General features: G+C 48.9%; 1 protein-coding gene across 4 annotated transcripts in view; it reads left to right on the top strand.

The window, feature by feature from the left end:
* The window catches only part of LOC143342962 (uncharacterized), a 282,929-nt gene that overhangs the window by 244,585 nt on the left and 23,024 nt on the right, over nucleotides 1–15,320 (top strand). Inside the window, exon 1 of one of the 4 annotated variants that reach the window (XM_076767329.1) lies at nucleotides 2,061–2,275. The exons of 2 other annotated variants lie outside the window; for them this stretch is intronic. In XM_076767329.1, the coding sequence (XP_076623444.1) occupies nucleotides 2,185–2,275 (91 nt within the window). In that variant the 5' untranslated portion in view covers nucleotides 2,061–2,184. Of the gene's footprint in view, nucleotides 1–2,060; nucleotides 2,276–13,471; nucleotides 13,533–15,320 lie in introns of those variants that run through there. One more of the 4 variants, XM_076767330.1, reaches the window with a different exon arrangement.

The raw sequence follows: 15,320 nt of genomic DNA, 5'->3' as shown, positions 1-15,320 counted from the left end.
TTCGATGATGGTTATTAAGTCGTGTTGACGAGAAGCAGCATCCGGTGGCGAAACTCGCGACGCTTCTTCTTCTTGTTCAACGCCGTCGTCCATATTGCGTTCGCGCGGCGCTCGGAGCATCGCCTGTGCTGGCATCGAAGTCTCCGCTCGCGTCTCCGTTCGATCGAAGGCTCTCGCGACGGAATTATTAGCGTGAATATTAATTAGTTTGAAATAAGCGCGAGTTATCCGGCGAAGTGGCTCCGTGAAAGCAATATTCGACGCTATATTTTGTCAAAAACCAGTTTTCGTGGGTGTAGTATATCCGCGGCGAATTCGAAAGTCCATCGGAGTCTTGCAAATTATTAATTCCCCGAATTCGTGGCCGCTCGTTCGAACTTTCGGTAGAATTTAAACAACTTCGTGTCTTCGTTAGCCTCTGTAGACAGTTTTACCCTAAAAATTGTCTTATATTTTACCATTCCTTTACCTCAGCTAAACTATGAATTTAATCGTTGCTTCTGTGAAGTTGCGAATCGGGTGGAGTCGAGTTGGTTCAGGTGGAATTATCGACCGTAGAAAAAAATGGTCCACCCGACGATTTTCCCATCGAACGGACGAACATTTTTTTCGCGTTGCTTTCACTCCCCAGGATTTTTCTGAATGGCCAGCCGCCGGGCAGAACCGTGTGTCTCTCACGTTTTCGAAAGTTATACGAAGCTCGTTCCTGCGGCCGTTTCCCGGCCCGTCCGATAATTCACCGTAATTTCGCGGCGTGCTGCGACGAACGCCCACGCGTCCGACCGAACGAAACTAAACGAACAAGAAAGGAGGAGAGAGAAAAAAAAACGACGCTGCAAGGGAACAAGAGCACGAAGCGAAAGAAGCGTCTCCGCGCGTCTGCCACCCTGAACTCTATTAGTTTGAGGCGATTAGGCCGACCGATTCTCGCCGCTAATTGCCCGCGGGACCTGAGGGGGCAGCGATCGGGGATTAATTAAATTGACTTAAGCTTAATTAGCCGTGACCACTGAGACGACGCAGCCCGAAGAGTCTGGAACGCGCGTCGGGTACCTTCGACGACGCGGACGAGACGAAAACTTGGATGGACCGAGTCTGCCATTGTGTTTCAGAGAGAAACTCTAGTATTTTCTATCGAATTAGAAATACGATCTAAAATTTATACCGGTGGATGTACGAAGCTCTCTCGTTTGAGGTAAAAAAACCATGATCTCAACTTGCAATGTGTGAGTCTAGCAATCGTGTTCGATCCCACGGACGTGTGTACGCAAAAGAGCGCACGCGTCACGATTCGTCAGCGTGTGGTCGATTAGGCGTAATTAGCGATCGTTTAGTCGGAAGATCGGCGCGGAACGCGACAGTCCAGTCGTCGCTGTTAACGAGATAAAGGTGAAATCAATTCTCGAATAAACGCGCTCGGAGGAGAAAACTCGCGTGAAATTCAAACGGAACCACCGCGCGGCGCAATTAACAGGGACCCCGGAGAGAAAGCGTTACGTCACAACGGGCGATTGTTTAACGTTGACGATTAATTAAGCGACCGGTCGTTTAATAAATGTAACCGCGAAACCGGGCTTCGTAAAAGTGTCGAGGAACAAGCTCCAGCAGAGGCCACGAACAGGATCCGAGAACGGACCACGGAATCGAACCGAGTATCGCAAACTTTCATGCAAACGGTGTTCCGTAAAATATGCAAATAATTCGTAAAATATTCCTCCTCCTCGACCCCTAGTTTCTCGAGTAATTCTCTAGTTAGTATTTATTATTTTTCCGCGATGGTACGCTGTAAAGTCACAGTCCCGTTTTATGGAACACGTTTGTAAGTTTCTCGGGATCTCTCGAGGGAAATTCGAGAACGTCCGAGGGATCGCGGTGCTCGGAACGCCAAGCGTCGATCGTCGAAACGTTCGACGATCACGGTTGGTAACGTCGTGGACTTGCAGGGACCGCCGATCGTTGGAGCGTCAAGCAACGCGACAAGCTGTGGAGCGAAAGAAGCGAGTATTCATCGACGACGTCGTCATCGAGACAAAAGGATTTTATCTAGTCAGTGTAGGTGAAGACCTCAGTGCCCGCGACAGTGTCGAACCCGTCGCGATGATCAGAACTTCTCGGTGAAGTTTCGAACATATAGATATATACGTGCATTCGCGAAAGAGATTAATTAATCGACACCCATTAACCATGGTTACCTTGGACACCGAGCAGAAGCCCGAGCGGCAGCACTGCGGGCGTCGCATGTGCGCCATTTGCAGACGCATCAAACGCGACAAAGGTAACGTTTCAACAATTCATTTTTTTTTTTCTTAGAAATAAGAACATCTGAACTTGTCGAAAATTGCACCGATTGGAATTTTCAGCCTATATTTTTAACCGAACAGCGAAACGCTAGCCTACTTTCAGCCTCGAAATGTAAGCTATTTCTTCCATCTTTAAAATAAGACGAGGTCCATTTCTGTCCACAATAAACATCTTCAAATATCCTAATTAGTCTCATTTTTCTACGTTAAGAGTTTTCTTATGCGTCCCCTTTTGGAATTCCAAAGCACTGACTATTCGATGAAAATAATTGCTGATCGCCAAATTAATTTTATTAAACGAAGAGTCGTAGAAAGGAGAATTTCGAGCCGGAAACGAATCGTGAGAGCGTCAAGCTAATTTTCCTGAACCCTGAGAACAACCGTCGTCTGCATATCGCGGGGAGGTTTGACGTTCCGCGAAGACGAGGGGATTCTAAGCGAGATCGTTAAAACCACTAATTATATCTGCTTGTCGCGATTATTCAGCACGAAGCCGAGAGATTCGAACGCGCGACAGAACGTTTCGCGCGCAATATCCGGCGACGAAGGGTGCGCATCGCGATGCTACGTCGAGCAGAGTTTTTCCATTCACGCTCGGCCGTTCTGTTTCCGCGTTGAAATCTCCAACCACCTGTCAGCGGTTACGATAATTGCCAACGATAGATGCATTCCTCGGAAACGCGCTCGTCGACATGAGGGAGTACATAAGTTAGCGGGAAACCTCCGGGAAAAATCAGCGCCGCGTCTAATTACCTGTAGGCTGTCGTGGCAAAAAGTTGCGAACTCGCTGTATTCAGCGGGAAACGACGCGCGTAAGCGTATAAACAAATGTATAAAACGAAAATTATGTTTCCTGCGACGCGGAGAAAAAGCCGTGGAAGATGAAATTTAATTACGATTAATTTGGAGCAACAGATCGTTTCGAAGCTTCACGGTGATCTCTGTAATTTAAAAAAAAAAAAGTGTTTTCCGTTTCTGGACGTTTCCCAGAGATCGGTCGCGTGCCGTGCACCCCTTAAGTTCGAGGCACGGGCCTGATTACACGCTGCACCGAAGGCTATAAAAAATTGTCAGCAAAGGGAAATCCGTCTTCTACCCAAAAATTTTTGATCGCTAAATTTGAATTTCGATCGCGGCGACAAACGACCTCGATAATCGACGGATACATATATGTAAATTGCTTCGGAAAATTATAACGAAAGACTCAAACGTGCTCCTATTAAATATACATATATCGAAGAAATAATTTTTACGGTTAACCGAGGTCGCATAAAATTTCCGTGTTATTGCCGATCTCTCCCTTCGGAGTCACGCGAAACAGTTAGCATAAAGTCAAGTGCTCAAAATGACCACCTTAAACTTGTATACGAGCCTGTAAACGTCTAGATTCTTTTATGGGTACGTTTATTCATGTATTTATGCGTGCGCGAGACGCCGCGCGCGTCCTCCGTAAACATTTCGATGGAATCACTCGTACGGAGTCGAGAATTAAACTAAACAATTTAAATGAAACGTTTGTACCGACGAACTTCTTGTATCGTGAATTTAAAAAAATGATTTTTAAGAAATTTTCACCCTCGCACGCGTAGAGCGGAACTCGTGGATTTCCTCGAAGGCACCCTCCTCTCGGGCAGCTTCACGATCGGCGTTTCTCGAAACCGAGTGAGATCGTAATCGAACTCCGCGATCACCGTAATTACGGAATACCTCTAAACGTTTCGAGCGAGTTGGTAATGGAGCGTTTCGCGAGTCGAGTCTGCTCGTAACGCGGGGCAGAAGCTACCGACCGTAATTAGCGTATTTTCGCGTCGGCTGTATCGAGGAATGAGGAACGAGGAACAAAGGGGGAGGGTCCGGAGCGCGATTCTGTCGGGTTACGCGCATTAAAGAGTTACGAATGTATTCCGGGCGGATTGGAAACTGGTTCGTCCTCCTTCCTCGCGGCCTGGCGTTCTCGTTGTTTCATGCAAATCGCTCGTTAGTCGAAACACCTGAAATTCTTGTGTGGGACGCCGTACATTGTCTTCGGCCGCTCCATGGATTATTCATCCCCGCGGTTCTCCTCGCGTCCGAGGGCTGACAGGGCTTGAGCGACGAAGGAACGACAGAGGACAGAGCATTCCTGCTTTCGTCGGCTAAAATTCCCACTGTGGCCTTCTTTCGGTATTCCCCGGGGTTCTTCGACCGTCGATGATGAACCGTTTAAGAAACGAGCCATCTTCCAGGCAGGGACGACCACCCGTTTACTATCGGGACTGCCCAAAATGTCACGTTGGAATCTCCAACAAGAAACACTCGCTTTTTTCAATTTTAAGAAGCTTCGTTTAATTAACCGTTTTAATCCACGGAGGTAGAATCTTCTATTAGCGTTTACGTAAAAATTACGTCAGTTTATCATTAAATTGTAAACATTGCGTTTCCAATTCGTCGAACACGACTGTAATTTAATAGATGACGTTTGGACCGCGATCATAATCTCGACCATATCTAAAATGGACGGTGATTAGATGCAATTTGAGGAATGACTCATCGAAAAGGCACGTTTCCACTTCTGGATCTGTTCGTCGTTAGTATTTAGGCGTTCGCTCCAAAGGGAGGAAACTCGTTCAAGACGCGTTCGATCCCGTCTGATTTCACGAGATGGTGCAATTCGTTGCAACGATTGAAACATAATAGATCGACCTTCGACGTAAAATTAGACTCGTTAGTGTCGTAAATCAGAGGACAGCCTACGCGAATATTCAAATGCGCCGCTTTTATGCGGTTTCGGATCGATCGAACGTGATGCAACTGCTCTTTGCACCATCGATTCTCGACGTGTCACCGATTAACGTAATTGTTCAAAAGTATTTGTCAAGATAACGATCCGTAAATCGTTACTCGAGGAGCCACGTCGCGACTCCGAGGGCTCGTCGAACTATTACGCCACCCTCGCCTCGAACGCAACGATAAGTGGAACCTTTCGAAATAATGCAAGTTCCATGTAGAAAACCTTAGCAATCGTCCTCTTCGAGCCAACTTTAAACACTGTAAATTAAAAACAAATAGTCTATATATCCAGATTACTACATCGTTCTGAATTATTTCACAGTCAGTCTCATACTTCATAACATTCAATTTGGTTTCATGTTTATCTTTGTTATGCAACTATCTTCTTGTATCTCTTTCTGTATTAATGGGTATATTTAATCCCGTGAACAAATGTATCGAAAAGGTATCGAAAGAGTTGTTTTTTCGAAAGGGCCTCACGGTTTCATCGAGCCTGAACGGATCTTCGATTTAATCGTCCTCCCACGCGTGCCCTTCGTCCATTCGGTAACGTTTCTCTACGACTATCTTCGAAGCGTATCGCGCGAGGATCGTTGCGTGATCCCGAGCCATTAGAGCCTCGAAATTTCGAATAAATTAGAATACAGCCGACTTGTCCCTTGAGGGCGCGGAAGGATGGTTTCGCAATCGCATAATCCAGTGAATGGGACGGCGATTTCATTCATCCGCGTCCGTAGCGACGACGCTCGGCTGGCTCCGCGAGCCAGCAACCTTGCTCTATGCCTAGGCAGTTATGGCAGGCGTGACTAGGCTGGAGGTCCCGATTATGATAAAGCGCGTGGGCTCGCCCACGCCTCGCCCTTCGCTCGTTCATTCATAAATTCAACTCTCACCGCGTGCCGCGAGCGCGACGGAGCCAGAGAGAAAGCTCGAGGAGCGAACGAGAGGAGGATAGGAGCTCCGTGCACGCGCGTCTTTCGTTGCCTCTCGAGTTACACCTTCTCCGACGCGACGAAGCGCCCTGTCCGCGACCATCCTCTTCCTCTTTCCGCGCCGAAAACCTACGGAACTTCCTCCTCGACGTTGTCCAACGCCCGGCCGCGTCGAACGATCTCTATCTCGAACAACAGCGACACGGAAGCAAACTAGACGATGATGAATCGACCGTGAACCGGCCATTTTCGTGTTTCCGTTTAGTAACTATTTTTAATACCGGTTTTAGGCACTCGACGAAAAGAATTCGACAGTCTTCTTCTCCTTCGTCGTTTCCCCGTTACCAGAGTTGCGCGAAACGTAATCTTATTACATCGAGCGCGATACGATTACGCGCAATCACGCCGCGATTGCACCGTAATTACGCGACAATCAGATGTACGCTTTATTACGGTCGTTACGCGGTTTAAATATTTACGATTACGATTACGTCGCGGTTGGACGGTAATTACCGCGTAATTGCGTACGATCTCCTCGTAACAAACGTAATAAATTTTGTTTTGCCCAACCGTGGCCCCCCCCCCCCCCCTGACGACCTCTTCGCCGACCAGCCTCGCGTTCGCCCGGTTCCGTTCGCGAATTTCAAGCCGCGGATCGCTATTCCGTGAATAAAATTTGCCCAACTCCGGGGATCGGCGATCGTGGACGCGCGCCACGCACACCACACGTTCACCTGCAGCAAGTGGTATCACCTCGAGCTCGTAAAGCCGCCGGCAGGTTTCCAAAGCGGTCTCGGAATCGGCGGATGATTATGCGGACCGGTCTATTTCTAGAAGCACCGAGTCGACGGACATACTAATTATTTTTTATCGACTCGTTACCACTCGTCTTTGGCAACGGAGCCAACGGCAGCGTCGAGGAGGCGGGGGCGAGGAGAATAGAAGGGGCAAAGGACGTCGGGAGAGCGGGAGAGAGAGAAAGAGGGCAGCGAGAACACACCGGATTCGCGATATCCGCGGTGCCGCGCCGCGACCGGGTTTCCAGAGGGAAAGACGAACGGAGAGAGAGGGCAGAAAGAGTGTCTCCGATACCTATGAACCGCGGTATCGCAACCTAGTGTACGGACAGAGAGAGAGGATCCCCAGGGGGAGGAGCGACTGGCTCGCGAAACGCTTTGTTTCGACTCGAACATTCGCGAAAATAGAATCCGTAACTTCGAGGGCGAAAACTCGATTCTTTCGATGCGAAATTAACACTTAAGCGAGCCTCTACGCGATACGCTGAATGTAAACAAGAAGTGATTCATTAGATGTAGATACATTAGCTCAAGGTTATCGACATACTAATTGCTAATATCAATAGAGACTTCATAAACGCAGACATAACACGCGTCTTTAGTGTTTGTTAATAGTTGAGGATAAGCGTGAATAATGCACGCTTATTATTCAAACGAGGAAACAGCTTGTATCTATGAAATGCGCTTCGTTTAACTATAAGTCATTTTTGTAATACTAAATATATTGTACCGGGGAAAGAAACGTCGATCCCGACGGGGATTGTTCCCGTACTGGGTCAGACATCTTAGTCCGCGACTGAGGAAACGTTCTCCTTGGTGCTGCGTTGCTCTCAGGCTGAGGATCAATTTTCTTTCCATCTACGATACATCGTGCATATTGTAACTGCAAGATGCGCACGATTATGGCAGTGGCACGATCAAACTATCGACGAAAACGCATTTATCTCGTTCGAAATTTTACGAAACGCTTAAGCAGATCGAAGCTATTTAGATCGAGAAGCACGGCCAGTACTTTACTCGTATCTAACGATTTTTGTTACGTAAACTTCTAAATTCGATCTGCGATTCTCCATAGAGCCGTTCGAGAAACAAGATGGCGTTTATCGCGGGGATTCAAATTGCTAAAAAATGGGCGAAAGACAATCGGTCCGACGACGGTCTTGGCGACGGTGAAGAACAGAGGGGAAAGAACCGAAGAAAACAAGGTTCTCGTAGGGGGGAGGACGGGGGGAGAAAAAGAGAGAGGGCAGAGAGAAACAATTGACATTCTACGCGCACGTTCGATCGAGTCTTGGACGGGGTCGAGGAGGAAGGGTCTACGAAGAAGAAGGGGCGGTGGTGGGCGAAGGGGAACGGGACTGAGGGGGGTAGATGCACGGTGGCATGCACCTGTGCATTGCCGCCATATACGACTCGGAGTTATGGCGTTTTTCTCGACGCTACGGCCGAGGATGTGTGCTCGTACGTACACGATCGTATCTGAACCGGCGAAACCAACTCCATTTCTGGATGGTCGGCCGCAAACTACGTCTGTTAAGCTCGCGGACTCCGGGCTACGCCGTGAAGTAAATTAATTGTCCGCGAAGGTGTGCTCGACGCGGTGGCACGATGGACGAGGGACAGAGCGGCGGCCAGGGGGGACCGACAGGGCGGACGGGCCGAGAGGAAAAAGGGACACGCGGCTAACGACAAACTCTGACTCCTTTATGTTTATTAGACACGCCAACTTGCAGTTTTTTACGTCGCGACGCGACACCGTGGCGTTGCTTTTCCGCCGACGTGGTCCCATTGCCTGGATTTCCGTGGAAACCGGTGAGGCAATCGCGCGCGCCAAACGCGGAAAAATTTAGAAAACTATCTCCCGGTGTTTATTCACGCTCTTACAACCGCGTGATTCTCGTCGACTCTACGTTTTCTACGTTACCGAGATATTAGACTCTTTCAAAGTTTCGAGCTCTATAAAAGAAGTATTGAGAGAGATTCAAAGTCTGTACGACCTTCTTTCTGATTCAAAGTCGGGAAAAATTTGAATTGGGGCGAGGGAATCTTTACAGGATTCTGTACACTACATTCTTATACTATAGTCCTTATATAAATGTTCCTAAACGCACGTTTGGTCGTACGAGTTCTAAAACAGGTCAACCGTTGACCCATTATCGGTCCAGGGAAGAAAGATCGTTGTTTAATGGGTTCCTCAAACGAGACGAAGGTCGTTGCAGGACTTTATCGCCGGCGCCGAGCGTAACGAAACGAAAATATTAGTTTCCTTTATTAGGCAGACGAACAGGCGCGTAACTTCTAGCTCGGTGCCGAACGAGCTCCTAAATATGCAGGGAACAGTAAAGTTATATGGGACGATAAAATCGAATTACGCTGGGGGGGATACAAGATGCTACATTTGTTACGAGATAACGCGTAACTCGCGAGCATGGGCGTTAAATGGAAGAAAACTATAAATTCCTGGGTATCGTTCGAGTTTAATAAAACTACCGTACCCACGGTCGTGAAATCCGACGATTCCGTAATTGTAATTTAACGCGCGTTTCACGGAGATTAATTTTAAAAGTTACAATCTGAAACCGACCATCAATCTTTCGAGCCCATCGGGACCCACGCAAACTGTTTCTTTCGGAGTCGTAAAGCTTCGGTTTTCGATAAATAAAAATAATCGACTTACCCCGTAATTCGTGAGCTCCTCTCCTCGAAACTCGAAAATTTCTTCTCCGTCGAGCAGCCATCGGACTCCAAAACAATATCTCGCGAAGAACTGGGTGTAAGATTGCAAGAGCAGAGAGTATAAGGTGTACGAGGAGTTTTACGAGCGTGCCTTACCTGGAGCCCGTAGTCTGGCGCGCTAGAGAACAGAGAATTTCATAAATCGGTAATGGCCTATAAAGTATAAAGTATAAACTCGTTAAAAGCGGTCACGTGGCGTGGCTCGGGATGGCCACGTGTCCCCGTCGATGGAAGATCGGTCGCATCAACGAGAGGCGAGCAAAGCTGTTGCTCGCGCGCCTACCTGGCGTGTGCCTCTTCCCGACGCCGAGAGCTGCACGACCTGCGCGCTTGTGGGTGTAACCAGTTTCCGTAGGCTTAGCTGTCAAACCCACGTGGGCCGCCCACGCCGAGTCAGATATATTACCGCGCCGCGAGAGAAAGAAGACGCCGATGCTGAAGAGGAGGGCAGAGGGGCAGGAGGGAGCAGAAGCGGAGAACAGGAGGAGGACGAGAGCGAGAGAAATCGTTTCTACGGGCGCGCGCGTGTCGCAAGGGAAAACGATCACGGAACGCGATAAAGCGGGCGTAATCGACGTGTCCCCGGTGGAGAACGACGAAACCATCAAAATGGCGCGCCACCCTTATCGAGGCGGGCGAAAACGAGGCGAGAAGTAAGAAATCGTTGCTTAACCGCGCGCGGGAGAAAGGCGAAAGGAAAGAGCGCAACGATTTACTGCAACGAGGCATGAAATACCGAGACGCAATATGTATAAATTATGTATTCGCCGCGGAGACGGAACGAAGATGCTGCGCGGACTAACGGGAGGGGCGGGGAGAGAACAAAAACAGAGAGGAGGGAGAGCGGGAAAGTGAGGAGAGACGCTTCTGAAGAGCGAGAGACGCGGCTTACGACACAGGAAACAGTTTCACCTGGAGGGATACCAGCATCCACGTTGTTGTTCGCGGAGGGACGGGGGGCGGCGGTGAGGTTTAAGTAGGCACGTGGGTGTACCACGATGCATACAAAGGCGCTTTTATGAATCGTGTTTTCCCCGGCTACGGTGGAAGCCTCTCGTATAATTAAAGGAACCGCTCTCCCGGGTTTGACGTAACCGCGAAATATATGTAGAAATTCGAGGCTCCTCGGGTTGTCATTTGTTTTTATTTTCCTGCCTTTTTACGGACGATGATTCAGAGACGGAACGAAGGAAACTATTGCTGCTTCGATGCCGGTAGTCTGGGGCTACGAGAGATCGAGACGGAGTAAACAAGATCGTCCCCGTTTTCGCGGGAGTGATTCACTGGTTTGGGGCGTAGGATAAAAATCGTGATTCGAACGTTTTTCGAGTATTTAGGTCGTATTGTTGTTTTTCCTATTCTACTTGTCATTTTTACGGTGTTTTCCTCGAACGACCCTTCGTCTAAAAATAAAACGCCTCTTCGAATCGTTCGAACGACTATCGTCGAACGTATGTATTTTTAGTTATCCCTAAAATATGTGGTAATTCTCTTTTTCGAAGATCATTACGAGCTCATCGTCATAATTTTCGGCCAAAAGTTCATTATTAACCTTTTGTCCCCTCTGAAGAGACATCTAACAATTTGGATGCATCTTATATAGGACAAAATACACAAGCAATCATTACAATCTGTTTCGTAAGAAAGTGTGCTCGAGTTAATAGTAGGTGATCGAAGGTCTCCGAGTGCAAAAAAAAATTCAGCAACGAGCGTGTCGATTCGCGATAAAGAAGTTTAGGGGTACGTTTGCGACATCCCTGGGTATAAGAAAGCATGAATTTGTTAAAAGTAGTACGGCAGAATGTCTCCTTAAAATACCGACGACACGATCGCGGCGATTCCGATCACCAGGCGGACCCGTCGTCCTTCGGGAGCGAACGTAGCCCTAATTAAACGCGGCGATTTGAACGATTGTCGCGAAGTCGAACGCGGAAGGGGTGAGAACCGGTCGCGAGCGCGATAATCGGCTAATTACAGAAGTGAAAACCGTCTGGCCGTGGCCGCAGCATTTGTTCGCCGTCGCGGTAACATATAGGTACACGAAGCTTTCCGTCGATTCGTTTCGCGTGACTCGCCGATTAATATGCGTTCGGGGCCAACTTTCGCCCGGTGCGGACACGGCCCGATAATGGCAGGTGCGTGCCGCGTAAAAACGTTGATTTACCGGCACGATAGTCCGAAACCACAATACGCGCTTGAAACAATGCCAATGAGTCGGACCGAACTCGACGTCGAGAGAGACCAGCTTACACGTGTAGTAATTACCATAACACAGGTAACCCGGGGTTAGCTCTGACTCCCGGCGATTATTCGGCCACGCTTAGACGACGACTCTCGAACGAATCGTGTCAAAAGCCACTACGCCCAAGCCAAAATGGCGTGTCTCGAATATTATTAAACTTCGACATTCGAAGGATTCTGTGATACTACGCAAACATTCCAGAGACATATACTTGCAAGAACACGATATTATTATTGACAACGACTCAAAATGGTATCCTCCCGGGCCCTCGGGGTCCATAGACGAAATCTCGAACTATGTCGACTCTGTGGGGGTCTCTCGGTCAACGTTCGAGTCGCGACAACACCAGAAGCGTCCTATCGGTGTTCCGTTAGAACCGACGACGCATAAAAAACGCCGTGCATTTGCATAAGGGGTCCAATAAAAGATCGTCCTTCCGAGAAGAGCGTTCCGTAACCTACTTCCTGGCCGGAGGCAGTAAAGGCCCCGAAAGCTTCGCCTGCAAAGCGGCCAATTACCGGGACGATCGTTCGTAAACAAACGCATAAACGTCACCGCGGCTGCCGTTTCCCCCTACCCCCCTTCCGGGGGGCGTTTCGCGGGGTGGTTCTCGAAAAAGCCGCGTCTTAATCTCGTTGTTTCGCCGTCGTGGCAATTAAGAGCGTCGAATCGAGGGAGTCCGATGATCCCGAGCGCACGCATGTAGCGGGAGGCGCGGCATTTTTTCCGAGGATCCGGTGGCGCAAGAGTCATCGCTGTGGCGTCTGCCGCTCGTAAATTCTGGCCCCGAAATTCTGAAATATCACGATTCCTCCTTCCTCGTTGTTTTGTTTTCCTCTGTTCGTTCGTGTGCGCCTTTTTCCACGCAGCCACCAGTATTTTTAATCCATCGTCGGTTTCTTTCCGCTCCTCCCACGACCCACAGGACGTTGCACCACACGCGTGCTAGCGCTCGTATCGAAACGATACGCATGCCGCGGCTGCACGCCGCGCGTGTCCGCCCCACCGTCGCATCCCGAGCCTCTGGAAACGGGGTTAACAGCACCGAAATCTATTTATTTACCGGGATAAATCACCGGGAGCTTTACGACCGAGCGTATATTACGCAAATCGTGGCGTTATATCAATCGCCGGGTGTCCTCCGCCTTCCCTTCGCTGCTTTCCACTCGAACGCCTGGCGTCCTCTTCTTCGTTCTTCCATCTTTCGCCCCGTTTTTTGCCTCTTTTCGACGAGCAAAGATGTTTCGCGATCGTTCCTGCGACCGCGTTGCTCCCTTTTTTCGGGAAAAACACGCGCTCCGCGGCCCTCGTTCAATCGTCCGGTCGATTAAACCGTCGTCGACCGACGTGTCGTTATCGTGCTCCTGTTGCCCCCCCAACGCATTTACGAGACGCGAATTGATCCTCCACCGAAGTGACATTTCTTCTAACCGAGTCTGCCCCTCGAGTCTCGAAGGGATACAATTCCCGCCTTAAACTATGCACCGTCTGGATTTTTTTCTAGCTAAAAGAATTCGATAAAAGTGCCCAAGAAGAATTTTCGATCCAGACAGCGAATCTCCCATGGAACTCGACTTCCTCCGGGCTCCGGTTTGCACAAGCTTTGCCATTCCGGCGGGACCGAGGGAACCGGGTGGAACGTCGCGGGTAAAAAAGCGTGGCGGAACGGTATGACTTTCCCGTGCTAGAAGGGGGAGATAGCGGAGAAAAGTCCGCGGTGGCCGTGCAAGAAGGAGAGAAGAGTTGCGAAAGACAAGTGCGTGAATCGATTAGAAGGCGTAGCCGGTAGGCGGAGCGTGCTAACGCAGCGTTTAAAGCTCGTGTACCTTGGTAATGTACACAAAGGTACGCCGCACACCGTCGCAGGTCGCTTATAAAAGCGATCGTGCGCGCGTATATCGCGAGATCGCCGCTTATAGACGCCCGACACGGTTCTCTTTACCAACGGACCCGTGGCCGAGGACGTGGGCGAGCCTAGCCACCGCTAACAATAAGATTAATTGCCGCAGAGTCTATCCTGTTATCGGCGAACGTCGAGTACCGTGATAAGAGGGCGCGCGAGGATTCTCTGTCGCGCTAATAGCAACGACAACCGACATTTGTCCGCGATGAATTTGATCGGTGGCCAGCTGTTCCTTCGGCGAACTCGCCACGCGATACAATCTCGCTTTGACGGACGATGATTTACCGTACGCCTACTTCGTTTCTGTGATTGTCCGTCCAGGGTACGCGTTTCTACAGATTACCGGTGGCTAAGTAATCTTGGAATTCTTGAGCGAGCCACTGGCTGCTCTGTAACCTCCTCGAGCCGAAAATCACGAACCACCCCTTTGGGATATTCATTTTCAAAAGGTTATTGGACTAGGAATAATTTTCTATGGTCGAGTTTTGGACAACTACTAGGCATTCTTGAGTATGGTCTTCATCGTAACACTCGAGAGTACCCAATTTTTTAGATTTAATTTTCAGGTTTTGAGACTCACGAGTATCCAAGATTATGGTCTATATCTGAGGAAAGATCCTGGATCAAGAGGTTAGCAATGATAGGAGAACGAAACGTCTGACCCAATACGATCTTCCTCTCCTTCATAAAATGTCCTCCATAAGAAACGCTAGTCTAGATTTAGTAAGTCGCCTCGCATTTTTGGCGTATTTTTTTCTTGCACGATTCATGCCAACGTAGACACCCTGTATCGACGAGACCCCGAGCAAGGACCCAGCCAATGTTTGACGCAAGCGCTTGTACGCGTTCTCTAAGTGAACAATGGCGGGAAATGCGCCTCTGAAAAATTCAGCCGGTCGCCCGATAAATTCGCGACGAGCCGCCACGAATTCTAATTAACCCGCTCGTGACGACAGCTTTGATTTTCGACGCGACGATTCGCGGAACTTTGCCTCTAGCCACGGGCCTCGTGGCACTCGAAACGAATTTTGTCGTCGCGTATGTATTAAAACGGTCGATACTTCGAAATCTGTTCGAAAAACGAGAATATTTCTTGCACGAAAAATTCCGTAACTGTAATAAATATTTTGTGAAAGTTATGAAAAATGTACCGCGTGACCGTAGCGATCCATCGATCGCAGGAACCGTCCAGCGAAAGTGCTTCGAAAATAAACGTATCGACTCGTTTGCCGCATAATATATCGATATTTGTTTAGCGCGTTATTTATTACTACATTAGGAGTGTACGTTGCTGGCGGTTAGGATTTCACGATTAATAGCGTCTTGGAAAAACAAGGGCTGCGTAATTGGGTTTGAAAACGTTCACCTGTTCCCCGGACACGCGTCCAGGGATTCCGTTTGGGCCAGAAGCCCGCGATTATTTTCTAAACAAACGGCGCTGTTTTTATTCTCATTTTTCATTGGCGCGTAAATCATATTCCGTCGTGGTCGAGCGAAGGAGAAAGAGAGAGGGAGAGAGAGATACGAGCAGTCAATTTTCTCGTGGCTCGTTCACGACGCTCGTAACTCTCCAGTGGCTCTTCAAACACGACGCACGTGCGCCCAGATTATTACCTGTTTTTTTTTCGTTTCTTTTCTCTT

This window comes from Colletes latitarsis, chromosome 6, assembly GCF_051014445.1.
Source record: "Colletes latitarsis isolate SP2378_abdomen chromosome 6, iyColLati1, whole genome shotgun sequence".
In the NCBI taxonomy this organism is placed as follows: Eukaryota; Metazoa; Arthropoda; class Insecta; order Hymenoptera; family Colletidae; genus Colletes; species Colletes latitarsis.
Note: the sequence above shows the minus strand (reverse complement) of the source record. Positions and strands in the feature narration are given on the sequence as shown.